Source organism: Antennarius striatus, chromosome 23 (genome assembly GCF_040054535.1).
Source record: "Antennarius striatus isolate MH-2024 chromosome 23, ASM4005453v1, whole genome shotgun sequence".
Classification (NCBI taxonomy): domain Eukaryota; kingdom Metazoa; phylum Chordata; class Actinopteri; order Lophiiformes; family Antennariidae; genus Antennarius; species Antennarius striatus.
In genome coordinates this window covers 1,383,406-1,411,184 of record NC_090798.1, presented here as the reverse complement: position 1 = coordinate 1,411,184, position 27,779 = coordinate 1,383,406, and the positions used below count along the sequence as shown (strand labels likewise).

At 46.6% G+C, this 27,779-nt stretch overlaps 1 protein-coding gene across 1 annotated transcript; it reads left to right on the top strand.

The window, feature by feature from the left end:
• The first annotated feature begins 60 nt into the window (after positions 1–60).
• On the top strand, positions 61–27,383 carry stim2b (stromal interaction molecule 2b). The gene is made up of 12 exons (XM_068307872.1): positions 61–1,638; positions 16,214–16,344; positions 20,540–20,651; positions 20,829–20,940; positions 21,946–22,061; positions 22,136–22,313; positions 22,391–22,568; positions 22,644–22,805; positions 23,529–23,629; positions 23,815–24,053; positions 24,142–24,331; positions 25,030–27,383. Exons 1-12 carry the CDS (start codon positions 1,503–1,505, stop codon positions 25,667–25,669), a joined length of 2,295 nt encoding a protein of 764 aa, XP_068163973.1. The 5' UTR covers positions 61–1,502; the 3' UTR covers positions 25,670–27,383.
• Positions 27,384–27,779: the final 396 nt, after the last annotated feature.

The following is a 27,779-nucleotide window of genomic DNA, read 5'->3' as shown; positions in this document are numbered from 1 at the left end:
TATACATTTCAAAATAAAAATAAAACAATGGCAGGTATCTTAAATATCACGGTTAAATCAAGTGGACATGCTTTAAAATCAGCTGTATTATAATTAAATACACTACATTTCCCGCGGTGAGTGCTTTCAAAACAGGAAGACGTGTCCGAATCAGCCAATCACGCTCTGCCATGTTGGGACACTCCAGCCAATGGGAGCGCTCCATCGCCCGGAAAAGTTAAGGCCCCCCGAGTGGCGAAGAATGACGCCGGCACCGTCCGCCGCGTCACCATGACAGGAAAAAACGTCAAGTTTAAGAGGAAGACGCCTCCGCCGCGGACGGGAATTGGTGGAAAAGCCTCGTAGCGGGTTCGTGGACACCCGGGGAGTCACGGAGGGCCCGTTAAGAGCCACGCAAACCCCCACCGGGAGCAGCGAGAGACACGGTGAACCCCCGGTTTCCCCCTTAAACCAGAAAAAGAAGTCCCGCCGGAGACGGAGCGGTGGGCCGAGCCGAAGTCCCGTCCGCCTCCGTGATGTCAGCCCGTTTTGCATACCGACTTCCGCCCCGCTCGGCTCTCCCTCCCCAGCCCGCAGCAGCCGGCGAGCAGCTAACATGACAGGAGGACGCGGTAGCAGCCGCCAGCCGCGACACCTTCAACTCCATGTATGAGTCCGCGGATGTTGTGCGCGGATAATATAGGTCGGGGACGGATTGACGGAAACACACGAAGAAGTCTGGTTTTTTGTCTGTTTTTTGTGTGTTTTTTTTGCTGCAATGGGATTTGCTACTTTGCTATGAAGAGGCGGATCGCTAAACCTGCGAGTCCAATATGCTGAAACCGTCCCCGGTGTCGGTGCACCGTACATGTGTTGGGGTCGAATCTCATTCATCCCGATCCTGGTAATCTGGTAATCCCAATCCGGATCTTCTGGGGTTCTATCCCCTCTGTATGGAAATACAAAGACTGTTTTTCTTCCAACTCAGGCCCGCTGAGGATCCCACACAGCACCTGATATTATTATTATTTTTATTATTTTTCCAGATAGCTGTTATTTCATAGGGAATTCCTTCACGTAATCTGCATGTGCGCGATATTTTTATTTGCTTAAATTTTTTTTTAATTTTTTTTTTAATCCATAAAATCCGATATGGGGGTCTGGCTTGCAGCCTGCAGCAGTCTCCCTGTGGAACAGCCAGTAAAGCCATTAGAGGCTATTAGTTTTTCGTCTGGGGGGTTTTTCTTTCAAAGTTGTCGTTGACCCACCATGAACTATTATTCCTTTGGTATTTTTCACGCTTGCGTGTGGTTTTGTATTTTTATCGGTTAACCGGTGCCTCTTTTTTTTTTTTTTTATTTTTAATTTTTTTTTTTGTGAAACTCTTCCACTGGTTTATTTACGTGGGGGGAAAAGAAAAAAAAAAGACTCGTTATTTATTTATTTATTTATTGCTCTTTGGCGCGTTTATCTGTCATCTCTGATCGGGATTAAGACCCATCTTCCACCTTCATTTTTCCACCATGAGTTACATCCACCAGGTTCTGAATGTATTGATACGTGGATTCGTCATCTATGCGGTACTGGGCTCGGAGTGGACTTACCCCAATCACCTCCCGGGCCACCAGACATCTGATGCTGCAAATGTGGCCACCACAGGTAAGCCATCAGCCCACCTTGTCATCAATTTATGTCAGCATCATCATCCTCACCCCCCCCCCCCTCCCTCTCCCCTGATCCCCATGGCCTTCCCCGGGAAAGCCGAGGAATTCCCCTCGCAGGGGGGGTATTAAAGGGAAATGTCCACATCCACCCGTTTGCTTTGCTCTGGACGCTGCAGATGACATGTCAGGGCTGCGTCCTCACACAGGCGTGATGATGAGGATGATGATGATGGTGATGCCCACGACAGATGAAGATGTGAACCACACACACACACACACACACACACACACACACGCACCCACCCCCCTCCCTAAAGAGAGGAGGATTTCCATCTGTTTGCAGAGACTGTATGAATGTCGGGGTTCTTCAGTAAAGTGACGTCAGAGTCGTGTTTATTATCGCGTTACGTCACCTCAGGAAGGGTGAGGAAGAAGGAGAGCGAGGGATTGTGGGAATTCTGTCCTGTTCCTGACAGTTTTTGACAAATAACAGCAGTGGCTCAATAGTCCAAGGTCATCACTGTCGTGCTTCGTGATGTAACACATGTTGAAGGTGGGGGGGACAGGTCTGGACTGCAGATAGTCTGGTCTAGTACTAGTCTAGAACCAGTCTAGTACGAGTTTAGAGTTGTACTACGCTAGTACTAGACTAGTACGAGACTACTACTAGACTAGTACTAGTCTAGAACTTGTCTAGAACTAGTCTTGAACATGCTGTTGACAGGTGGACGTTCCTGGAAGGTGGAATTCAGCATTCCAAAGCTTGATGCATCTGTTCAAGAATGTCTGTACCTGTAAACATTCGATGTTTAAGTCGCAGACAAGTCTTTAACTTCTGGCTTTCGCAGATTCTTTCTGTCGTTCAAGAAACGCCTCAAATGCGTCGAATTCCGCCAAACTGTTTTACGAGTTTTAAAAACATTTTCTTCGTCAACATTTTTTTAACCTAGTGACAGAACTTTTTCGTCGTTAGCCGTGATGCTACGGCCGTATTACCGTAGGTATGACACTCCTGACCCGTGGAACGATCCAGTCAGGTGTGTTTGAACATTCACAAATTTCATTTGTAGCCCCTTTTCGAACTGTCTTCCTAGACATTTAATTACAAAAACCGTCGACGCTGATGAGGTATAAGTGGAGATATATTCTGTCATGTAAACTAATTTTCAGAACTGCTCAGTACAGACGGAACAGGCTGTTGACGTGTCAGTGGACTGATATTAGTGTCTACATCTGAATAATTGTCGTTGCCTATGTGAAGAAAGTCACGTTGTCGTGTTAACTACATAAATTTCTCGCTTTCGTTCAATCAGACGTAAAACTTTATCGACACAGTCATGTCTGGAACCGTGAATTACAACCATCGATATATTAAAAGCGTTTCCGTTGATCTTTTATTTTTAAATTCATGGATTGTTTTTTAGCTGATTAGCTGCTCTCCAAACACAAGCAGGCAACGTTTCCAGGCAACCAGAGGAGAGTCCAGGAAGTTCCTGGTCCTGTCCCAGAAATGGTCCAGGTCCCCCCCCCCCAAAATTCTCTTAAACAACTCTGTGCTTTTGTTCAAATGAAACAAAAACCCGGCTTCAGACACGCTGGTGGATTGTTGTTCCTCTTGCAGTGTTTGGCTCAGCTCTAAGCTGACTGGCTGAGGGCTGCAGCCTCATACATCACCCTCCAGCGGCACTGATATCGTCTCTAACCTTGCAGTAAGTTTGTGCGTTTTCCTCCAGCTATAAAACACCTCCTCTCTACCTCGTCTGTGGCTCATTTTTAACCTCCTTCTTCTTCAGTTTCCTCTTCTTCGTCTTCTTTTGTTGAGCACTAACAGTAGTTCTGTAATTGGTCCAAAAGCTGAAGCAAACACAGGAGTTCTTTCATGCGGGCCAAGAACACCTCTTTGTGTCGGACCATTATCTGATCTGGACCCGGGGGGGAGGGTCAGACCCAGCGTTCATATTAAAGAAACATCTCCTGCAGCACCGATTCATCATTTTTGCGTCACCTCCAACATTGAAGACGAGTCTAACAACTTATTAATGATACAAATACAAGAAGTCATGTTTTAGTTTGCACAGTATCCAGAGGAAACTCATTAAAGTTAATTCTGAGCATTAAGTTTCGACTCTTTACAGTGTTGACTGAGTTCTGTGCCTCCAACATGTCGACATATTGACTCATCTGTTAGGGGTGTCAGATAGAACATGAACTACCTGTGTTTGACTGTAATGTCATATCGTCCTCCTGTGCAGCTGTTAAACAGTCCAGTCTCTGTCCCTGTAAATAAACCAGGGATTTCCAATATATTGATCAATAAGTCGTTTCCCTCAGCGGCATTTAATGGAGCAATCATCCCTCTCTCCCTGGGATCGGTGCAGTGCTGTGGATATGGTGGTGACTTAATACAGTGTCAGTAAACATGACCGCGGTGTTACCCGTCTACCAGCCTGTAAAGGTCAGCTGCCTCTTCACTTGTCTTGGTGTCAGGAAAGGAAAACACACATCTGTGTGTGTTCGTGTGTTACAAAAATTCCTCTGCAGTCGGTCAGCTGACGGCGTGAGCCTTGAGTTGTGTTTGTGTTGTTAAGACGTGCCAAAATGTCCCCAAAACAGGCAAACGTAACGCTCTAAACTACTTCCTGTTTCACCTTTGAGTGATTAAAATTGACTTTTGTTAAAGTGCAATATAAATAAAATGTATTATAATTATTATTATCATTATTATAAATTTTTGGACTCCTTTGCTGATTTTGCAAATGTAATCTTAAAAACTAAATTATGATCAGTTTTACTTTTCACTTACTTATGGGGATCACCCTTAGATGTTTCATGTGTCATTAACCACACTTTCAGGTGTGTGTGTGTGTGTGTGTGTGTGTATTCAGCGATTATTTGTCATTGTCGCTGGCTCGTCTTCTGGCGTGACTATTTTGTCCTGCATCCATACCTGCATCCATCTTGACATGCACTTCCTGTCGTAATGAAGGGATTTCATGCCTGATCATGATGTTAAAGTTTTTTTTTTACAATTGTGGTAAACTCTGCGGCCGCAGGAGGAGTTTTCACGTTTCGATCTTTGTTTAGACATGAAGGGAACAGTTGTCTGTCTGGTTTTGTAGTATTTTCATTTGGATGTCACTTGTGATCTGGTTTGATTGGCTTGACAAATTACGGCGCCTGTCCCTTGTCATTCTCGTCGAAAATGATTCGTTAGTTCTAAATTGTTGTTTCCTTTTCAATACATCTGATGAAGCTGATGTTTCCATATTGCAATCTATATATTTTTGAGAAAACAACATTCTGTAGAGTATTCCCTTGTGATTTAGGATTTTAAAGCAGCTTTAAAATGAAGTTATTCATCATGGGTAAAGATCCAATCTTGTGTAGATCATCTTTTTTATCCCTTTAACCACAGCGAGCTGCAAACATTAATTTTATGCTGATGACGGTTTGTTATTACCAGTGTTTGATAGATTATGATGAAACTAGAACGGTTTAGCATTTAGCGAGGAAGACGGATTACCGTGGAAGTGTGGGGCACTTAAAACCAAATTTAAATATGAAATATACTCGAGAAGTCACATCCTGGGACTGTTACTTCCTGGTGTGGCTTATTTCTACTTGCAATATAATTTAAACATAAATGATTGATGGATGATGAATCTGGAACTCTGATAGTCACTCGTGTGTTTTCTGCTCGTAACCAGTTGCACATGCTATCAATTTAATTCATTTCTGTGCTAGTGCTAAACTCATTTCACAAACTTGTTCTTCATCGTGGGGCCAAATTCAGAGCGGATGCAAACAATAGGAACCATAAATCATCTGTGTATACACCGAGGATGAGAGAATTTGAGATTATCAGCAGAAATATGCAGCGTTTTGTTGGGGAGGATGTGCCGAGCGGCCGTGTGAACGTGTTCCTCCTCGGATTTAATCGTGTTCATTTAGCTTGTTTGGCATTTCAACAAACAAAACCCTTCCCTCAGACCACTCAGAACGTTCAGTCCTGGTGTAACGTGCCTGCTGGGTGATATCCGTCTCAGATATAGCACCCCCCATTTAACATAAGCTTTACATAACACCGGGATGCTGAAAGGGTCTGCTGCAGGCTACATGATTACAGACTCCATGAAGGCAACATGACATCTTTGTCATGAACATTTGTGATCACAAATCAGAGGCTGCAAACGCAGGATCACCATTTACCTGTCGTTACTAGGATGTTCTGCTGGGCCGGCCTCTTTGTGATCAAACCCACACACACACACATGCAGAAACACACACACACACACACACACACACACACACACACGCTTGAGGTAATCCAGGCTGTGGCGTCGCAGCCCCTCCGGAGACACTTTTTTTGGGTTCAACATGGGGCTTAAAATGACAGATTATCAGAGCAAACGAGCCATAATGTCCCGGTTTGTGTTTAACAGCTCGACGGGCAAAGTCATTTCCTTTTTCCTGATGAGAGAACAGACTGTTCTGAAGGGGTCTTCATGAGCCAACAGCCAAAAAAAAGAGAGAAAAGAACAGAAAAGAAACGACTGTGTGCTTCAGAAGCTAAATATTTGAGTGTTACGTCAGCGAAAATGGATTTAAATTAAACATTTCATTACCTAATCTTCTGTTTCCACAGAAGAAGAAGAAATGAAGGGAATCATTCGATGACGTTTCTGCTGCGTTCAACTGGTCCAATAAATCAATCAATTGGGCGTTAATGCCAAATCCATCTGCCCGTGGACATCATCGCCACGCCGACGCCTCGTCGGCTTCCCACCCCCCCACCCCCCTCCAGAAGCGGGCAGCTGCCAGCCGTCTCAATCGGGGGGCTTTAGCGTTGTTATCCAGCTTGATGAGGCCGATCGGCGATCGGAACAAACGCCCTCTGGTGTATTTATAAAGTTTTCCATTAGCATTTTCCATCGTGTCGCTGATGCTGATGCTTCTTATTGCTGAAACCAGTCGGACTTTCAATCAGCTTCGCCGGTGGGGGGGATGATGGGGCTTTATTTAATGGCTCGCCATCGCCGGCGGACACCAGAGATTTGAACCTAACGCACACGCAGCCGGCTAACCAATCCACTGGTGCAGGAAACGCCTCCGTCAGACATGTAGGTCACAGCGGTTTGTGCTCATCCAGTCCTGGGGGGGCTATTGTTGTCCGGTTACACTTGAGGGCGTTGATCCCCTAAGCCGGGGGGCTCAGCCGGACCCTCTGTAATGGATACGAGCCGGCGACATTACCTGTCAATGGGCAGGAAGAGATCAACAAATACAAGAATGATGTGTTTGCAGAGCAGATGTAGGAAATAGTCACTCCTCTGTTTCTTCCTCACTTCCTGTTTGACGTGGAAACACATGAAACGTCTTTAAGTGATTTATTATCTCTGCTTTCGATGATTGGAAACCGTCTCTGGTGAAGAATCGACTTAAAGATGTCGTTAAAGCTTTTCGACGGCCGGTTTTCACTGTTTTCTCACACAATGTCGGGGGTCCCAGCCGTGTCCGGTTACTTGAGGGGCATCTTCCTGTGATAATACTTGATACCTTAACACAGGAAGGAGCCAATGTCATGCCCCACATAGACGGCTAAAAATGTCACAAAGGCTTTCGGCGCTTCGCGCGTCACTTTACGGCCGATCACGTGTGAAACGAAGCGTTGGTTTTCTCAGCGCTGTGAGGAAAATGGTGGTTTTAACAATAAAATCTCTTTATTTATCCAGTGAGAGCCCTTTGATATCGGCCTCTCTCCACTTCAACGATATGTCTGACTAGAAATAAGAGAGGAGAACGGATATATATGATATGAATATATTTATATACGCACACAACATGCATATCTGAGTGAGATTCAGAGTTGGATTCTGGACACAAGGAGCAGTCACCTCTGATTTCAGGGACTTTCCCTCGTCAAAGGGCACGTGATGCGAGGGCCCGGCGCAGAGGGCCAAGGAGCGGTGTGGATTTCTTTGGTATGTCGTCCCCCCTTCAGTCCGTCTCTTCAAACGCTCCTGCTCTTGTCTGCTCAAACCAAACCGACACACCAGAGCAGAAAGAACACAACCGTGGGACTCAAATTTGATAAATGAAATGTGTAACTGTATGTGTATGAACTCCATCAGGTGTGATTGAGGTATTTATAGCGACGGTAGGTCAGACTAGAAAGTGCTAAGAGAGGGAGAGGGTAAGATAGGCCACAATAAATTTTAGATTTATTTACCGAAAGTAAAATAAATCTAAAATTTTAAATATATATATATTTTAGTTAAAAATAAGCTATAAAACTAAGAAATATAATGAAAATAAAGCAGTAAAAAGGTGAAATTAAATATTTGTGAAGCCACACTGACTTAATATTACCGTCCCGTCCGGCAGTTATTGCTATTTATTCTGTGGTTTGGTCACGTCACGTCTGCTTCAGACGTGCTAATTGCTGATTTCGCTTTGGCTTTATCGGGTTATTATTTATCGTTGGGTGTTGACTCAACATCTAACTATCAAGTAAACACTTGGGCGGCATTTGGCTGTGAGGCTGAGATCACCGCCGATCTGCCACAGCGTCGCTAACAGTAGCATGTCTGGATTTTCCCACGGAACGACTGTTATCACCTGACCAGTGGCTACTGGGTCAGAGGTCAGTTAAAAGTTTAGGACCCCTAAGTTTTGGCTGATGAGAACCATATTTACAGGAAGTGATGTTGAGAGCATTCTCTGTTCATTCTGTGACACTCTTTCTTGTTGAGATAGGATGTGTCTCTTTGTTTGGTTCCTCTTAGCTTCGTTTCTGAGGTGTGTCACCGATCTATAACTTCCTTACTGGATTTTGTGTACAGGATCACCAAATTAAAAACAACAAGAGAACAACAACCTGTCAAGCAGGAAGGTAAAAAACTTTCATAGACAGGTGGCAGACATCCAAACCTGAAGCCTGCTGACAGTTACAAGTCATCTGACTGAGATGAAAATGTCTAAAACCATTAAAGAAGTCTTTTGAGTTTACTCTTGAAACTACAAACTTGTTCCTGCACAGATATCGCCTCCTTTTGACAAACCGTTGTGGGTTTCAAGGCAGAACTTCCTTCAAAAAAACTCCATTTATCAAAGACAGGCAGATGTCTGAGATGAGGAGTTTGGCAGTCCATTAATAGATCCAACAAGGTATCCATGCTACTACTAATAAATCCTACAATAAACCAGGGCATTGGGTGGTGTCTACTTGTTTTACTTCTTGTCGCCTCTTTTGGTTTTCCTGCAGCCTACTTTTTTGGCATCACCTATGTTGATGTTCTTAGACAGCAGAACAGACGCTCAAAGCTGACGTAAAAACACTGTTGACCAGGACGACAGGAAGTACAGAACCATCTGTACTTCCTGTCCCTTTTGCATCCACATTGACGACCTCGCTCGAAGACGCCGCGGCGATCAGGAGCAAATCTTTCCAAATGGTTTCATTCAAGGAGGTAATTTGTATAAAGGCAGCTGCGTATATTTGCTGACAATGATGTCCTTTGGGAAGCGTCATTGGGTCAATCATGGTGACATGGTAGAATTCAGAACATTTGTCACGGCTTAAACTTACACAGCATGACTTGCATGAGTTGCATGATCTTTTGGTTAAGGTTGTGTCAGGATTAAGCCCCACCTCTTTGGAGGTGTGTCTTCAGTTCTTTGCTGGTGCCTGTCTAAATGTCACATGTCTGACTGAAACAATGCAGACCATTGATGGACCATTAAAGGTCCCAACACGGCACCCAGATGAAAGCACGTGTGGCGTGAGTTGTATTTGCACGCTGTTGTCCCTGCACTTGTGATGCCATCATCGACATCGAGTCTCAGGCCGTGATTTGGATGACAAATGGATGTGAAGGCTTGTTATCTTTGTCTCGATCTTTCAACCCAGAGATTGTCCTGTACTGATGCATCGAGTACATGTACGGTCTGTACTCATGTGTGATGTGCTCGAGATTTTCCACCGTGAAATACAGACTCAGTCTCTCTCTCTAGGACGTGAAAGGATAAAATGAGGGATGATTGTTTTTACGCTGTCCTTGAAAGAAGAACAATTTTTATGGTATCTGCAGGGACGAAATATTGTTTATTATCCGGAAATCCATCATTCTGAGCTTCTTCCTCTTTTGATGCACGATCGTCATCATCCCAGCATCTCTCACGTCCTGAGGATCTCCTCTTGAGGTGAACTCTTTGACCTCTCTGTTACCAGGTGTCTTTAATGCCATTCATTCATCTGTCCTTCCTTCAGTCCCTCCTAGAACTTTAGACATTGTTTTGTTGTTTTTTGGATTCATTTCTGCCCGTTTCCTGTTTACCAGCTGGATGCCCAATGGACTTTTTTAAGGTAGTAGAAACATCTTTCTCTTCTACCGATGACAGAAAGGAGGATTTGTATTCAGTTCCATGGATTGAACCCAACAGAATTACCCACTGCACCACCGTCTTGCTCCTGTCTAGACGTATAAGGGCCTAATTTTGCAAGAGCCCAAAAGTGAAACTGGGAATATTCAAAGAAATTACATTAAAACTGAGTAAACCACTTCAATTCCATTTAACTTCATTTATCAGTGACTGAATGCCCCATCAGGTGTTGGTCTGCTTCTCCAATTCAAATGCTTACAGTTGCTATTTGCTTCCACTCACATCTGGTTTCTGTTTTTAGTCACCGTTGTTCCATCTGATATTTCTTTTACCCAATCATGATCTGGTCAGGGAACACCACCAACCAGAAAGAGATGCTTCCCAGAGGTCCAGTGGGAAAGTCTTAACCCTCGGCCTTCCTTTCCTGAGGCGATGACACGCTTGATGAACACTTAATCCCCGTCAGTTACTTCAGGCTGCGTCTTCTGAACATCGACGCAGAGTTTCCCCTGTGATGACTGTGTTCTGCCTGATGCTCACAATGCTTTTCATTGTTCATTGTTCACTTTCAAGAATCAAGCATAAGATTTCTTCCTCGGTTCAACGGTCTGCTCTGTCTCTCTTTCTATGGGCATTCAATCCATTGCTCTTGGAGGCCTTGGAAGCTTTTTACATCCCGTGAAGCGGTGATGTATTGTAATTGTCAGTGTTTGTCTGTCCGTCCGTCCACCAAATATCTTCACAACCGTTGCAGATAGAAAGATGAAACAAGAAGCACATTACCCGGGCAGCAAAGGGGATGAAGATGAGATGATGACCTTGACCTTGAGAAAACTAGGTCAACGTCAAATTTCAACTTTTATACATTTTCTGCACACATCTCAGGAAACCTGATGAGATATAATCGCAAAACCAAAAGCAACATTTTCAGGAATCCAGAGGCACAAAAATGTGTAGGTCAGGGTAAAATGTTGAATTTATGGATGTTCCGGGACGTTGCAGTCTCTGACTGCCTTGTTAAGTCTGTTCTTGCCCTTCTTCTCATCTTTTCACCCCCTCCCTGAGCTGACTCTCCTCAAGACGTTTGCATATATCACACATCCCGTGTTCAGGGATATTATCGAAACATTCCTGCGTCCAGGACCAAGAATCATCTCCTTTTCTGGAAATTTTTAAATCAGACTTGATCCCATGTTTTGCTCTAGTTGCTGCCCGCCCCCCACCCGGCCTCTTTGAGCTACCCATTAGGGAAAGGTTACCCGTTTCTCTGTGTTTCCAGTGTAAAGTCATGCAGCTAATGCCCTACAGGACGCCGTCAATGCACTCCAAACCTTTATTCACACGCTGAAAACAGACACTCGCCCCCCACCCCAATGCCTGCAGTCGCCTGAGCTGATTCAGCTCCACCCGTATTGTTAGCATGACCCACTAGGATCAGGTTTAAACCTGTTTGAATGTGGATGAATGTAGTCTAGTGTGAACGTTACGGCTGGAAAAGACGTGAAATCTGGATCACGTTCATCGATGGATGCGGTTTGAAAAACAACGACTTTGACACCCACAAATTTTCAGATCTTTAAGAATCCCAAAGTCTTTCCGTACCTCACTCCTTCTTCCTCTCTCTCTCCCTCCCTCCCTCCCCCTCTCAGTGGCATTTGTGAGCAGCTAATGATATTTGTGTCGTACTAATGCCTGCTGATGAGCTGAAATGGTAGACTCTCCACAAGCTTTATTTACTTGCCTTTAATACTGACCCGTCACTTTGAATTATGACACTGACATATGGGCAGCGGTTACAGGGGACACGCCGGGTACACACTGACATCACACTACCCCCGCCCCCTCCCCACTATATCACAGTTTGGAGCATCTAATTGGTAAATGTAATGCAATTTTTTTTATTTTATATACCAGTGATAGCAAATGGCTGCTGGTAAAATATAGAAGTTAATAAGAAAATGCATTTCCTTCATCTTCACACATGCCGCGGCTGCCTGAATGAAAGTTTCAGTTTGCAGGCAATCATGTCGCATCTGATCTCCTGGAAATGAATCATAATCTGCATACACACTCTTTGTTATGCATGAAATAGCAACGGCATCATCCTCACCTGCAATCTCATCCACCCACCTGATTCCATCTGATCTAGAGACTCAGGAGGAGAGAAGTTCTTTCCTTAACTCCACGACTGCATCATGAGGCTATTTCTGCATGAAACCAGTTAAAACACGACTGGTTTGAATCCATAGTAAACAACAGGTCATCAATATGTGATGTGACATCATAACCCCCTTCACATCCTCATGTCAATCTCATCACATTCTCATCACATCCTCATCACGTCCTCATCTCATCCTCATCACATCTTCATCACATCCTCATCTCAATCTCATCACATCCTCATCACATCCTCATCACACCTTCATCTCATCCTCATCTCATCCTCATCACATCTTCAGCACATCCTCATCTCATCCTCATCACATCTTCATCACATCTTCATCACATTCTCATCACACCCTCATCATATCCTCATCACATCCTTATCTCATCCTCATCACATCCTCATCTCATTCTCATCTCATCCTCATCACATCCTCATCCTCATCTCATCCTCATCACATCCTCATCACATCCTCATCTCATCCTCATCACATCCTCATCTCATCCTCATCTCATCCTCATCTCATCCTCATCTCATCCTCATCTCATCCTCATCACATCTTCAGCACATCCTCATCACATCTTCAGCACATCCTCATCACATCCTCATCACACCCTCATAACATCCTCATCACATCCTCATCACACCCTCATAACATCCTCATCACATCCTCATCACATCCTCATCACTCTGTCCTGGACTGACTGGACGTGTCTCCACCTGTGCCCCCATTCAGCACCACGTCGGACACTGGAGAGTGTGTGTGAATAGGTGCTGCATGTGTGTCTCTGATAGTGTGTGTGTGTGTGTGTGTGTGTGTGTGTGTGTGTGTGTGTGTGTGTGTGTGTCGAGGACACAGTGAATTCTCAAGGGCTCTGTGGGAAAGAAGAGTCCACTTCAGCCCCCGTTTGGCTCCCCTCGCTGGAATCTCGAGCCCATCATATCCTGCTACCTTAATTCCACGTCGCGCCTGCCCACTCCCACCACACGGATCCTCTTACGTTGAATCTGCCTCCTCATCTGAGATCAGATTTGAAGTGAGGTGTCAGTGGAAGAGGGAATGTCAGTCCGTCTCCTCCTCCGCGATGGAGAACTCCGACCCCGGCTAACGGCTCCGATCGAAACCTTTGAATCTAAATTTTTAAACTCCTGAAACTCAAATGAGTTTCGGATCAGCCCGTCGAGTCTTTGTGTGTATTTCACGTCCCAAAGACGTCATTCTTTCAACTGGGGACAAATATTGTTATAACACATAATTACCTGAGACAACTGGGAATGTTTTTTCTGGTAAATGATACTCAAACAGAAGCTGTTGATATAAACCCGCCAACTGATGTGGTTGGACGCTTTAGAAATACGACTATGTATGAGGGATTAAAAACACAGTACACTACATTATGGTGATGTTAAAATTAGATGCTAAAAAAAAAAAAAGTTCATCTTTGTCAGTTTGAGGAAACATTTGCATAAATTGAAAACGAACGTCCCGTCACCTGAGACTTAGAATTAGACTGGGTATCAAACACTTCACCAACATCTCTGAGAAGACAGAATACACACTCTGGGTTGAAGGAAGTCCCCCCCCCCCCATATAACACATCAGAGACACCCCCCCCCCCCCAGTTTCTCATGTCCATGGCGTTCTGCAAAAATAAGAACAAACCCCGTCTTTGACATCCGTATATTGTTAAAAAAAATCAGTTTGAAGCTTTGGGATTTTTTTTTTTTTAAAGGAAGTAGCTGACAGCTAAATGCTTTTGTTGTCCCATTCTTTTGAACCCCCCCCCCCTCCTGTAGTGACAGCTCACACACATTTGTGATACATCTTTTGGGATTGTGTTAGCGTACGGCTGGTTAAACTGTGTGTGTGTGTGTGTGTGTGTGTGTGCAGAGGGAGACCTCTGCCATCGTCGGGCTTTTACATCCTGACGTCCGGGTGTCTGACAAGTTAAAAATAACGCAACGCTTTCCAGTTTTGTCATCTTTTGGGACCACGTCTTCCATCTGTTCTGATTTTGCGTGCGTCCCCTCGGAACGCTCGGGTCACTTCCTGTCACATGGTGCCTCCTAATTGTCCCGAAAACCAACTAAAACATCCTCAAAGGTAGAACGACAAAGACATTTTTTTAGCACGCTAGGTGTCCCAGCCTAAACGCTGACAGGGAATGACAGGTTTTTTTTTTCTTTTTTGTGGTTTTTTTGTTGTTGTTGTCGTCGTTTTATCTCAGTTATTTGTCAAAGTTTCATGAAGGCTTGTGCACACATGCAGAACAGAATTAGGCCACTTCCATGGAAGGAAACGACAGTTTTCGAGACACAACGGTGTCTCAAAAGCACGCCGTCTTTTGCAGGATAAAAAACAATGAGGCCACCTTTAACACTCATAATAGCCTGCGCCGCCACCTGCGAGTGGCGTGTAAAGTTTGAGCGTCTTAGTCGCTGCCTGCCAAGTAAATATGCATGCTATGCAAACAACGGGCTATGTAAACTGCTCTGGCAAGCTAAGCAAATGTATTATGCAACTTGTTCTCAGGCAGGCCGATGGTTCCTGGCTGCAGACAGACGCGGCCCGTCTGAGGCGTCATCGCCTCCATCGGTCACAGGTCGATGCAGACGCTCCGGAAAGGAAGTTAGAAAGTGAATTTCCTTTTCATTTCTGCGCTTTGTTGTCGGGGTGAACCCAGATGTTTGTCAGGGGTCAAAGGGTCCATTTCCTGACAGTTTTTAGTCTGGCACCACCTCATTGGTTAACAGGTGGAGGCTTTTCAGACACTCCGGTTTCACTGTCCTACTGTATTTATTTATAATAAAACAAACACACACGCTGTTATCCGGCCTCTGGTATCGTGACGAGGCTCCGTCCGCTCGCCGGTTTCTTGACACCCCCTCCCCCAGCGTCCTCTGGTCCAAACTTAGCCCCCGGGCAAACGTCCAGTCCAGCGTCTCCGTTTGCTTCTTCTGCCGTTTGCCAAGTGGCAGCGCCATAGCTAACATGTCAAGTCTTGATTCAGCGCGGACACCCCCACATCAAACAGCCCCCGAACGGTCAGCTGTATTGTATGGCGGTTCTCGAACTGGCATCATTTACCCGTTCGTTCCAGGGGGTAAATAATGCCCTAACCCAAGGGGGTCAGACCACATCAGCATAACGGCTGTCCTCAAAGGGCCAGATGTAACTAATACATGTAACTCAATGTAATGTAATATAAATGTAATGTAACTAAATGTAATGTAATATAAATGTAACTACTCCTCAGTGTTAAATAACTCTGAATTTATTACTTATTCAAGTTACAAACATTAAAGTTTGTAACTTGAAAAAACATGTTTGTTTGTTTCTCTGTTCTAACATAAATCCTTTTAATCTGTCAGGTTATTAAACCCACAGAACTCCATCAATCAAGGATCAAACTATCAATCAATGAAGAAAAATAACATCAGACACAAGTTAGGACGTTAACTTTGTTCACAACGTTTAGTCAAAGTTAAAATGGGCTGAACTACTGCATTGTGGGAAATGTAGTTTCTGGTCTAAGCACTTTTGACCTTTTGTTTCGACACTGACTTTTTATGCTCTCGCGGGCCTCATAAAATGATGTGGGGGGGCCACATATGGCCCCTGGGCCACGAGTTTGGCATGTGCCCTAACAGTATGAAATCACATCCTGTTAGCGTAGCTTAGCTAGCATGTCCAGTGACTCACACAGACCCAACATTTTAGACAGTATGACCCAATTTTTTTTGTCACGCTTGTGTTTTGTGTCCCTTCATGGCTTCACATTTATCCTGAAACTCCTTCAACACGTTTCAGGATTTGTCTCCGTTCCAAGTTGACACAAGGAGGTTGTGTCAGAACCTGGAGGAAAGGTGTGACCACGCCCTTGGAGATGGGCGGAGCCAAGGAAAACAAATATCTTCATATTCTTTACAGTGTAGACAATAAAAAACCGATTTGTTTGCTCCTCACCTGATCTGACTCGACTCCTTTACCCCCCCTCACCTGTGGTTCTTCTCTTTCTGGCAGATCCCTGTCTCACCGTGATGCCGCCATGCATGGGCGAGGCCGACCGCTTCAGTCTGGAGGCGCTGCGGCACATCCACAAGCAGCTGGACGACGACAACGACGGGGGCATCGAAGTCAACGAGAGCGTGGAGGTGAGGCGCCAACAGCTAGCGCGCAGAGCTAACAATACCTGTAATCACAGCAGTGACGTAACACACACTCACACACACACATAGACACACACACACACAGACACACACAGGTCCTCAGTTCTAAAGACACTTTTTATCTGAAGAAAGAAACTGTAGGAGGCCGGGTGTAGCGTCTGGAGACAGAGGGCGGGTCAGGCTAACACCTGGGAGCAGCCTGACCCGCCCTGATATCTGGGTCCATTTGGGAGTGTAGTCACTGTGTGTGTGTGTGTGTGTGTGTGTGTGTGTGTGTGTGTGTGTGTGTGTGTGTGTGTGTGTGTGTGTGAGAGAGAGAGAGAAACAGTTCTACCTTACAGCTCGGCATTGGACCCTCGGTAAAGAGCTGCCCCCTCCTCACGCCAGAGGCGGTGTGTGTGTCTGAGCATACATCAGCGCTGTGTGTGTGTGTGTGTGTGTGTGTGTGTGTGTGTGTGTGTGTGTGTGTGTGTGATTAGCTCCTTTGTCTTTATAAGGGCAGCGAGTCGTGTTCGCGTTTTTCCTGCAGAGAATTGTTCTTGGCCGTGTCTTATTGCTGTGATGAAGGTTTCCCTCCGGGGGGGGGGGGGGGTTTGATCGATGCTCTTTATAACCCTATGAGTCTCAGTCAGTCAAGACTCGGGTCATGCTAACAGGAATGCTATCATTAGCGTGCATGTAGCCTGATTTCCATGAAACTTTGTGTGTGTGTGTGTGTGTGTGTGTGTGTGTGTGTGTGTGTGTGTGTGTGTGTGTGTGTGTATGGGGGGTGGGGGGGGCATCACCCCAGTAAGCCACATGAACCCTTTAACATCTGAAATGTCACTTCCTCCATCACCTGCTACGTCGGTCGCTTACCGGCAGCGAAGGTCAGGAGTGAGGATGACTGATGCATGATGGGAGGAGACGTCATCGCTTCCCTTATCTGAAACCTGAGACCCCCCCCCCCCTTTCAACAAAGACTTGACTGGTAGTTCCTCACACCAGGTCTCTCATTACACCCCCAGCCCCTCCACCACACACACACACACACACACACACACACACACACACACCTTGTAACCCAAAATGTGAGAGGATGACTCAGACACACGTTGGTTCTGACACCGATGACGAGCAGCAGCATCGGATTATTCAGCAAATAAATCGTTTCACACGTATTTATGATGTTTTTATTTATCATAAGTTTATTTTATTTTTATGGTTCAGCTGAAGCTACATTTCCTCCGTATCTTAACAACAGAGATTTATCGATGCTTCACAGGTCCTGTCAGTGTGTTTGCAGGTAAAACACACACACACACACACACAATGCCGAGGATGCTGAGTCATTCCTATCGAACTGGTCGCCAAAGCAAAAAATGATCCGGAGCGCTGGAACACCAGATCAAGGAGAACAAAAGAGGAAGTGGAGCAGCCGGTCTGAGATCCGTTTGCTGCCGACGTCGGATGAACGAAACGGTTTGGCTGCTGTTGGAGTTTCTCTCTGGTGAACACAAACGTCTGTCTGTTCAGACACGACGGGTTTGGCGTGAAGCTTCTGAGTCGATCTGAGACCTTACAGGTTCTCCATCACATGATCACATGACACCGGGTATGTTTTCATTGTCTCAACCAAAAGAAATATAAATATTTAACAGTCTCCTAAAAGAATCCGTAACTCGATCGCGGTGGAAGGGGGGAACTTTTTATTCGGACTCGGATCCCGTTGAGGAAGATCGCGTCCCTGATTACAGAGCGTCTGGACAATGTCGGGGCGTATCGAGTGTTGCCAGGGGGGTCGCCGGGGGCGACAGGTGTGCGCTGTCTCCCGGATGCTGAGCCGGATTGCGTTGCATCAAAAGAGCTTCGACCTGCGTCGCGACGGCGGGCGGAGGCGCTGTGACGTCACTGGATCTCACCCGGATAAGAACTTCCATCAGAGCCTACATGCGTGTGATCACACTATGTGGACGACCTACTCGTGTTAATATGAGTGTGATCACAAGAAACTTGAGAAGTGACTCCCAAAAGGTTCGAGGAGGTGTGTGTTGACTGTCTGGGAATGTTCTACAGGAAATATTCATGACTTCATTGATGACCTACAGTTTCTTTTCCCCCTTTAAATCCGGTGATGCTACGAGCTAAACCTGGGATTATCTTTACATTAAATCTTAATTCAGGCTCAGGTTTTTGTTGTAAAATGTTTTTTCTCGTGAATCGCAGCAAGTTTAGCTTTAGGTTTTTGGACTAGCGTTAGCTTGAAATAGAAGTTGGCATCACATAAAAGCAAGATTCTATCAGACATGTGAACGTTTTCCACCACGCTGTCATGCGTGAGGAATCATCTGTCCAACACGCGTCATAAATCACCCCCAAGAACAGCTGAGTTTTTGTCCCGAATTCATCACGGCTTCATAAAAATCAATCAATCCCATAATCTCTTTCTTGCTGCTCCACATTACCCACGACTGTGATTGACGCTCGGATTGGTACGGCGGCGTGAAGAATGTTCTTTCTGATTCCCGGTGATGTCATCGTCAGTCACGGAGATGAAGTGATGCAGGCAGATCGGCTCGCGCCGGAGACGTCAGGAGTGGCCTGGAATCCGATTGGACAGACGCGTCTTTGTCTGCTGCCCCTCGGTCGTGTCTGGAGACGTAAAGAATCTGTGTTCAGGGTGACGCTCGCTCCTCAGACGGAGCGGAGCGCAGGTGTGGAACACACCCTTAATAGTTTGATTTCTCAAATGTAGTTCATTGATTCTACAAATAAATCAGTTGTGACTGTATTATTGACAATGAACACAGATTGAACTCTGAATTTTATTACTCATTCAAGTTACAAACATTACAGAAAAAAAACACGTTTGTTTGTTTCTCTGTTCTAACATGAATCCTTTTAATTTGTCAGGTTATTAAACCCACAGAACTCCATCAATCAAGGATCAAACTATCAATCAATAAAGAAAAATAACATCAGACACAAGTTAGGACGTTAACTTTGTTCACAATGTTTAGTCAGTTAGAATGGGATGAACTACTGCATTGTGGGAAATGTAGTTTTGGTTAAAGCACACGTTTGACCTATTTATTTTTTGACACTCTGACCTTTTATGCTCTCGCGGGCCACATAAATTGATGTGGAGGGCCACATATGGCCCCCGGGCCTTGAGTTTGACGTGTTATACAGCATGCTACACTACGCTACGCTAGCTTGGCTGGATCGCCCTTGAAGCATCGTTTCCACCGGTGTCCCACACATCGAGGTCCCCCCGCTGCTCGAGCAGACAGGCGGTTCCTTCTGTTGGTTCCCAGCTCAGAGAGGAAACACGTTCTTATTGTGTAAAAAAAAAAAAAAGAAGAAGAAAAAGTTCCAGGATGTTGAGGATGAGGTTCTGACTTCAGACTCCATGAAGATCTTTTTAAACTCGTCAGCGCTGACAGGTTTGATCTGCAGGTTCCTTCACGCGGTTTCATGTTGGTGGAGGTTTTTTCTTTTAAGCGCCGTTGCTTTAATGTGTCATTAGAATATTCAAATGAGGCCGACGCCAGGAGTGAACCTCCTGAGGGAAATGTTTCCGTCTGACAGGTAAAAAAAAAGAAAATTTTGAAGCCCTAAAAATATTTGTCGCGGTTCAGGATTTTAAAAGCATTTATTTATTTGTTCGTTTCTTTTATTTACGGGAAACACGAGACAAACAAACACGAAGCGTCGCCATGGATCTGCTTGTTCTTCATGCTGATGGGGTTGATTTCTGGGGCTTTCTCTGCAGGGAATGGGGGAAGAAACACACACACACACACACACACACACACACACACACACACACACACACACACACACACACACACACACACACACACACAGACAGGTGGAACTGCATGTTCTCTTTTTAAAAGTCCCTAAAAGGAAGAAAGGAGAGTGAAAAGAAACGTGTGTGTGTGTGTGTGTGTGTGTGTGTGTGTGTGTGTGTGTGTGTGTGTGTGTGTGTGTGTGTGTGTGTGTGTGTGTGTGTGTGTGTGTGTGTGTGTGTGTGTGTGTGTGTTTGAGCTTATAATCCAGACTTTTGGGCCGAGCAGCGCTCCTCATCTCCAAACCACACATGGACACGCAGCCAAGCGCCGGCGGCGTCACCTCCTGACTTCCTGTTTCTAAACCGTAAACCTTTGTCACTCGTCTTCCTCTGTTTGCTTCCTAGTTCATCATCGAAGACATGAAGCAGCAGCAGACCAACAAGCACAGCAACCTGCACCGCGAGGACCAGCACATCACCGTGGAGGAGCTGTGGAAGGGCTGGAAGACGTCCGAAGGTGAACTCACGTCCGACGCCGGAATAAAAACCAAAAAAAAACACGGATTTATCGCCTTCCTGTTGGTGTTGTGACGTGTTTTCAATCCGTTCCCGCAAACCAACAACGACAAACAGTTCACTCAGCATCTTCACATTGAAACGGCGGTGACCTTTAACCTCTCCTCTTCCTCCTCAGTTCACAACTGGACGCTGGACGACACGGTGCGCTGGCTGAGGGAGTCGGTGGAGCTGCCGCAGTACGAGAAGAACTTCCGGGACTTCCGGGTGACGGGGAACACCTTACCTCGGTCAGTAGGGCCACGCCCCCCGATGACATCACGACCCACAACGTGTGTGTGTGTGTGTGTGTGTGTGTGTGTGTGTGTGCAGTGAGGAGTCTTTATGATATTCTAGGTTCTGATCCCCAAAGGCTCCTTTGGGTTTCATCAGTCTGTGTAATGCTGCCCCCTGCTGGCCGTTAAAATCAGCGCAGGGGAGAAGAGGCTTATTTAATTCTGGAAGACTTAAGTTTTTTGCCCCAAGGGGGTGGGGGGGGGGCACATTTCGTCACATGATGGTAGAAGCAGACATCATCAGCATAAATCAACAGATTATTAATCCGAACGTGAAAAACACACAAAACGTTCCCGCTTTGTCCTTCCAGCAGCTCAACAAACGAATCCGTTGCCAAGACGATTGAACTAACAACCGATTGGAATGCGACCCACTGGCATGACTAGACAGAGAGGAGTGGGGGGGGGGGTGTCTCTGGGGGGGTGCTGACTCATTCAGTGACGTCACAGGAAGCGGATCCTGTTCCCACCTGCTGCCATGTTGTCTGAGCCTTTAAGATGGTGCTGGAATGCAGAGATGGGGGGCGTGGGTGGGTGGGGGGGGGGCGCTCCTACCTTCAGGCTCAATCCGGCTCCTTCGCCCCACGAGGGTTTGAGTGATGGGGGGGGGGGGCGTTGGGGCCGACGGCAGTATTTTTAGATGAAGGCCAAAGGCAGACTGGATGCAGCCGATCCATCTTGTCCCACCAGGACTCAGCATGGGGGGTGTGACACCTTCGAGGGGGGGGGGGGGGCATGGCGTTTTGGAATGATAAAAGACACGCATGAAAAACGTGATGACATCATCCCAGCGCTGCAGCGTCGACTGAAGACGCGAGCGCTTGGTGTTTTTACCTCTGCTTGAACGTTAGGCGTCGTTCCAGGCGTGACCCCCCCACCCCACCCCACCCCACCCCACCCCCCCGCCTGCAGGATGACGCTGACTTTTATTTTTATTCCTCTTTTCCTTCCTTGTTCCAGAATAGCAGCAAACGAGCCGTCCTTCATGTCGCTGCAGCTGAGGATCTTAGACCAGCGGCACAAACAGAAGCTGAACCTGAAGGCGCTGGACGCGGTCCTGTTCGGGCCCCCCCTCCGTGAGCAGACTCAATGTCAACCAGCAGGGGATGGGGGGGTAAAACCTCTTGACGTGTCCTCCTCTCTTCCACAGGCCCTCAACATAACTGGACGAAGGACTTTGTCCTGATGGTGTCCATCGTGATCGGGGTGGGGGGCTGCTGGTTCGCCTACGTCCAGAACAAGTCCAGTAAGGTCCACATCTCCCAGATGATGAAGGACCTGGAGAGCCTGCAGCACGCCGAGCAGAGCCTGCTGGACCTGCAGAGTCGGTAAGAGGAGGAAACCACATTTGGGGGGTGTCCTCCCCGCCGGTTTGGACTCACGCTTCCTCCCCCACCTCCTCCAGGCTGGAGAAGGCTCAGGAGGAGAACCGGACGGTCGCCGTGGAGAAGGAGAACCTGGAGCAGAAGATGAGGGACGAGATCACCGGCGCCAAGACCGAGGCTCACCGGCTGCGTGAGCTGAGGGAGGGGGCCGAGTGCGAACTCAGTCGGCTCAAGTACGCCGAGGAGGAGCTGGTGCAGGTGGGGGCATCCCAGAATATACACACCTCCCCCCCACCCCCAGTCAGATGGCTCCATCATCTCCGTCTCTTCCAGGTGAGGAAGGCTCTGAAGCGGGCGGAGAAGGAGATGCAGTCGGAGCGCTCGGTGCCCGAGGCGCTGCAGAAGTGGCTGCAGCTGACGCACGAGGTGGAGGTGCAGTACTACAACATCAAGAAGCAGAACGCAGAGCTGCAGCTGTGTGGCGCCAAGGAGGAGGTCATTCAAACGCACAAAACTTTATTCATCCCCGTTAGAAGCACATCGAGCACGATCGGTGTAAAAGTGGAAACGTACAGGAAACATAGTTCAAATAACACAGTAATTCAAAACCTAGTTGGCTTAGAACCTAGTTAGTGGATTAGTTTAAAAACCTAGTTAGTTGGTTCAAAAACAAGTTACTTTAAAACCTAGTTAGAGTCTAGTTTGCTTGAAACCTAGTGGGTTAGTTAGTTCAAACACTAGTTAGTTTAGAACTTAGTTAGGAGGTTTTAATTCTAGTTTGCCAGAACCTAGTGGGTTAGTTAGTTCAAACACTAGTTAGTTTAGAACTTAGGAGGTTTTAAGCCTAGTTTGCTTAAAACCTAGTCGGTTAGTTAATCCAAACACTAGTTAGTTTAAAACCTAGTTAGTTTAGAGCCTAGTTTGCCTAAAACCTAGTGGGTTAGTTAGTTCAAACACTAGTTAGTTTAGAACCTAGTTAGTTTAGAGCCTAGTTTGCCTAAAACCTAGTGGGTTAGTTAGTTCAAAAACTAGTTAGTCACAGTTTCAAACCTAGCAACGATGCACTGTCGGCGTTTGTCTAGTGATGTGATAAAACGTTGAGTTCCAAACCCGTTCAAAGGAAAACATCGGGTTCTTCTCGTTCTGAATGAGTTCACGAGACTCCGCCCACTTTTTGGGGCGGAGTCTCATGTTTTGTCTCGGTTTTTTGTTTCTCAGGCGGAGAAAATCAAAAAGAAACGAGGCTCTGTGTTCGGAACGCTTCACGTCGCCCACAGCTCATCGCTGGACGAGGTGGACCACAAGATACTGGAGGCGAAGTGAGGAACACACACACACACACACACACACACACACACACACGCTCTAGATCTTTATTTGGTCTCCGTTTGTTTAAAGATTCAGTTTTATAAACGAGTGAGGATCCTGTTGCTCAGACCCGTGTTCTTCATCTTCATCATCTTCGCCCCCCACCCCCACCCCCCACCTCCCTTTACCATATAAGGAAAGCGCTGTCGGAGGTGACGGCGTGCCTCAGGGAGCGTCTCCACCGCTGGCACCAGATCGAGAAGCTGTGCAGCTTCCCGGTGGTGAACAACTCGGGCCTGCCGAGCCTGACGGCCAGCCTGTACGCCGACCACAGCTGGGTGGTGATGCCGCGCGTCTCCGTGCCCCCCTACCCCATCGCCGGGGGGGTGGATGACCTGGACGAGGACACGCCCCCCATCATTCCGCAGTTCACAAGTGAGTACGACGACGGCCGATGAATCCCACACGTCGGAACGTAAAGGAATGCTAAAACGAATTGTAATCGCTTCGCCCCCCCCCTCAGCGACCACGCTGATCCGACCCCCCCTGACGCGCAGCAGCAGCCTGTGCCGCTCCCGCCGGAGCCTGCTGAGCTCCCCCCAGTCGTCCCTGATGTCCCCCGACCCCGACCTGCTCTCCATGTCCAGCGCCTCCCTGTCCTACTGCCCCGAGGGCGACGACGAGCACATCGTGTTCGGCTCCGACAGGAGGGGGTACGTATGGGGGGGGTACATGGGTGGGGGCAAATAAGGTTTTATGTCTGTTTCACGCGTCGATCAATAAAATAAACGACAAACAGCTGCAGAAAAAACAAACCGTCTTAAAATGTCAGGATTTAAATTCAAAGGTTTCAGTTTTACTAATTAGAAGCAAATTAATTAAATTAGCGAGAAACTGTTTGAAAATTCAATTCAATTCTAAAAACTTTATTGGTCCCCAAGGGGCGATTTGACAGTACGTAAAACAGGATTGATGTAAACAAACAATAAACAAATAATCATTAAATAATGAAGTAAATAAACTTTATGTTAAATAATCAATCAAAACCAAGTTTAGAACCTAATTTGTTCAAAACCTAGTGGGGTAGTTAGCTAGTTAGTTCAAAAACTGGTTAGTTAATTAGTTCAAACACTAGTTAGTTCAAAAACTAGTTAGTTTAAAACCTAGTTAGTTAGTTACTTAAAAACCCAGTGAGTTCCAAACCTAGTTAGTTTAGAGCCTAGTTTGTTTAAAAACTAGTGGGTTCGTTAGTTAGTTAGTTAAAAAACTATCTAGTTAGCTTAAACTAATTAAACCTAGTTAGTTTTAAACCTAGTTAGTTTTTTAGTTCATTTATTTCTCTAAAATCAACATCAACACATTTCTTTTTGGTGGGGGTCTGATGCTGGTGCCTTTGCTGCCCCCCCACCAGGGACCCGGTGCAGGACGACTCGGACCCCCACTATTCCACGTCGGGCCGCAAGCAGCTGAACCACGCCCCCGCGTCGGGATTGGACGCCCCGTATCGTAAGATCTCCCGCGAGGAGCTGCTGCTGTTCGGTCAGAACGCCGAGCACCACCCGGCCCCCACCCCGACCCCCTCCACCCACACCAGCAGCAGCAGCAGCAGCAGCAGCAGCAGCCCCCGGGACTCCGCCCCCCCTTCCCTGCCTCCCACGCCGGCCGCCACGCCCTCCGGCCCGCCCTCCACCTCGCCCTCCCCGGCGTTGGAGCACCACCCGTTCGCACAGAGGGGCTCCCCCGACCTCACCCGCGTCCTCCCCGAGTCCCAGAGCGCCACCTTCTCGCAAGGGGGGGGCGCCGCCTCTCAGAAGGGGCGGGGCTCCTACAACGGCGTCCTGGAGAAGTCCTACAGCTTCGGCCAGCTGCCCGCCAGCATGCTGCCCCACATGGGGCGCTACCCCTCCCTCACCTCGCTGGACTCGGAGGGCCGGAGCGTGGGGAGGGAGTCCAAGCTGCAGAGCACCTCCTCCCAGGACTCCAGCGACAACGGAGAGAAAATCAAGCGCTCCTCCTCCAAAATCAAGAGTTTATTTAAGAAGAAGAAGTAAAAAAATCCTGCAGAGAGAGAAAAACCAGAGAGAAACCAGAGAGAAACCAGAGAGAAACCAGAGAGAAACCAGAGAGAAACCAGAGAGAAACCAGAGAGAAACCAGAGAGAAACCAGAGAAACCAGAGAGAAACCAGAGAGAAACCAGAGAGAAACCAGAGAGAAACCAGAGAGAAACCAGAGAGAAACCAGAGAGAAACGGTTTCAGCAGAAATACTAAGAAACCCGAAGCAGGACGTCGCTGTCAGCTGAAACATTCTCTCTTCTCTTATTTCTTATTTTCGTCGTCAAACACGGAATGTAGGTCAGACTGGGGGCCTTCAAGCGCCGCAGACTGCTAGCCTTATTTTTCAATAATGCCTTTTTCTTTTCTTTCTTTCTTTTTTTTTTTTTTAGTTCACTCATAGCCTCACAGGGGGAGGGGGGGGGACCTGCAAAGGTCAACTAAAGGTCAAAGATCATGGCGATTGTCAAACGATGCTCGACCCGCTACGACAGAAGCGTCGTTTCATTTATCGCTCAGCCGCGTCTCGGCGTTCAGATCACGGAGCTTCTCGCGTCGTCTTTGAGTTCCTCAAACTGTACTTGATTAATTTCTTAGGGAGGGGGGGGGGGGTAAATAAATAAATAAACAAGAAAGTAAATAAATAAATAAATAAAAACAATCCTGCTAAAAGTTTGTTGCACTACTGCTTTCCTGGCGTTATGGGAAAGAGCCGCCCGCTTGCAGAGAACGTACGAATAAAGTTGTAGATACGAGCGGCGCACGCGGGCGGCGGCGGCGGAGACGCATCAGCGAACGCCAGAGCCAAAGTTACCTGATGCTCCTTCAACGCCGCCGCTCACGGGCCGCTTCTTATATACAAATACATATATATATATATATATATACTTTGTTTTCACAGTTATGTTCCTAGAGATGTTTTTAATAGATTTCTATAGGTGGGGGGGTTCCTCTGAACTGATCGATCAAGCCGATCGAACCCGATCGAACCCGTTCATCCAGCCGGTCCTTATTATTACTTGATGAACTCTGTGCCGACAAACCATTTCCACGTTCGTCTTAAAAACCCCTGCCACCCCCCTTGTAAAATTTGGTGTCCCTGCTAGGTTTGTTGTGTTGTTGATGCAGGTGGGGGTGATCCGTCCACCTTCAGAGACACGCTGCAGGAATGTCTCTTTAAAAAAAAAAAGAAACCGTTTTTCTGTCTGTAACCGACTCTCTGCTGACGTCTGTGTTCTCACGCTTCTTCAAGACAAACTGTGACGGTTAAAGATCTGGTTCTGATCCATACCGCCCCCCCCCTTCCTCCCCTGTGTCCACACAAACCATGCAAATGCAATACGACCCCCCCACCCTCACCTCCCGGGCTCGCAACCGAGGCCCTGATGTCAAGAGCTCCTGCTTCACACTGTGATTTCCTGACTGCCTCCCGCGTCCGCCTGTCGCCGCTAACAGGTTCGAATAGGTCACGTGACCACCGAGGGAGGGGGGGGGGGAACACACACGCAATGACACTTCAAGGATGGGGTTTTTGGATTTGGTGGCTTCTGCTGTCGCAGGAAACGTTTCTGACAGCACACAATGAAGGAAGATGCAAGAGGAGGAGAAAATCAATGTTTACGAGGCATTAGGTTGTTTTTTTTTTCTTTTGAGAAGATTTTGTGTGTGAATATTTGTATACTGTAGAAGAATTAATAAAAAATGGAGCCATTGTATTTGTCAGATTTGTTTTTGGTGAGAATCCGGTTTCAAATCTGGAGAAAGGGTCATTTTAGACCATTTGTGTCAAACTCAAGGCCCGGGGGCCAAATGTGGCCCTCAACATCGTTTTATGTGGCCCACAAGAGGAAAAGGTCAGTGTCTAAAAATAAATAGGTTTGACCAAAACTACATTTCCCACAATGCAGGAATCAAGCCCATTGACATTAACATTGACAAAAAAGTTATAACGAGTTATGTTATAACAGTATTAAGTAACTAATTTTCGTAACATTAATAAGTAATAAATTCAGAATTATTTAACATTAAGGAGTCGTTATATTTATTTTACATTACATTGAGTTACATTGAGTTACATTTATTAGTTCTGGCCCTTTGACGACAGACA

Excerpts from the sequence above, each read along its gene's own strand:
- stim2b (XM_068307872.1), top strand. The coding sequence starts at position 1,503 with ATGAGTTACATCCACCAGGTTCTGAATGTATTGATACGTGGATTCGTC. Across the intron at positions 20,652-20,828 it reads GGGCTGGAAGACGTCCGAAG|TTCACAACTGGACGCTGGAC; the intron begins GTGAACTCACGT and ends CTTCCTCCTCAG. Across the intron at positions 22,062-22,135 it reads CCTGTTCGGGCCCCCCCTCC|GCCCTCAACATAACTGGACG; the intron begins GTGAGCAGACTC and ends TCTCTTCCACAG.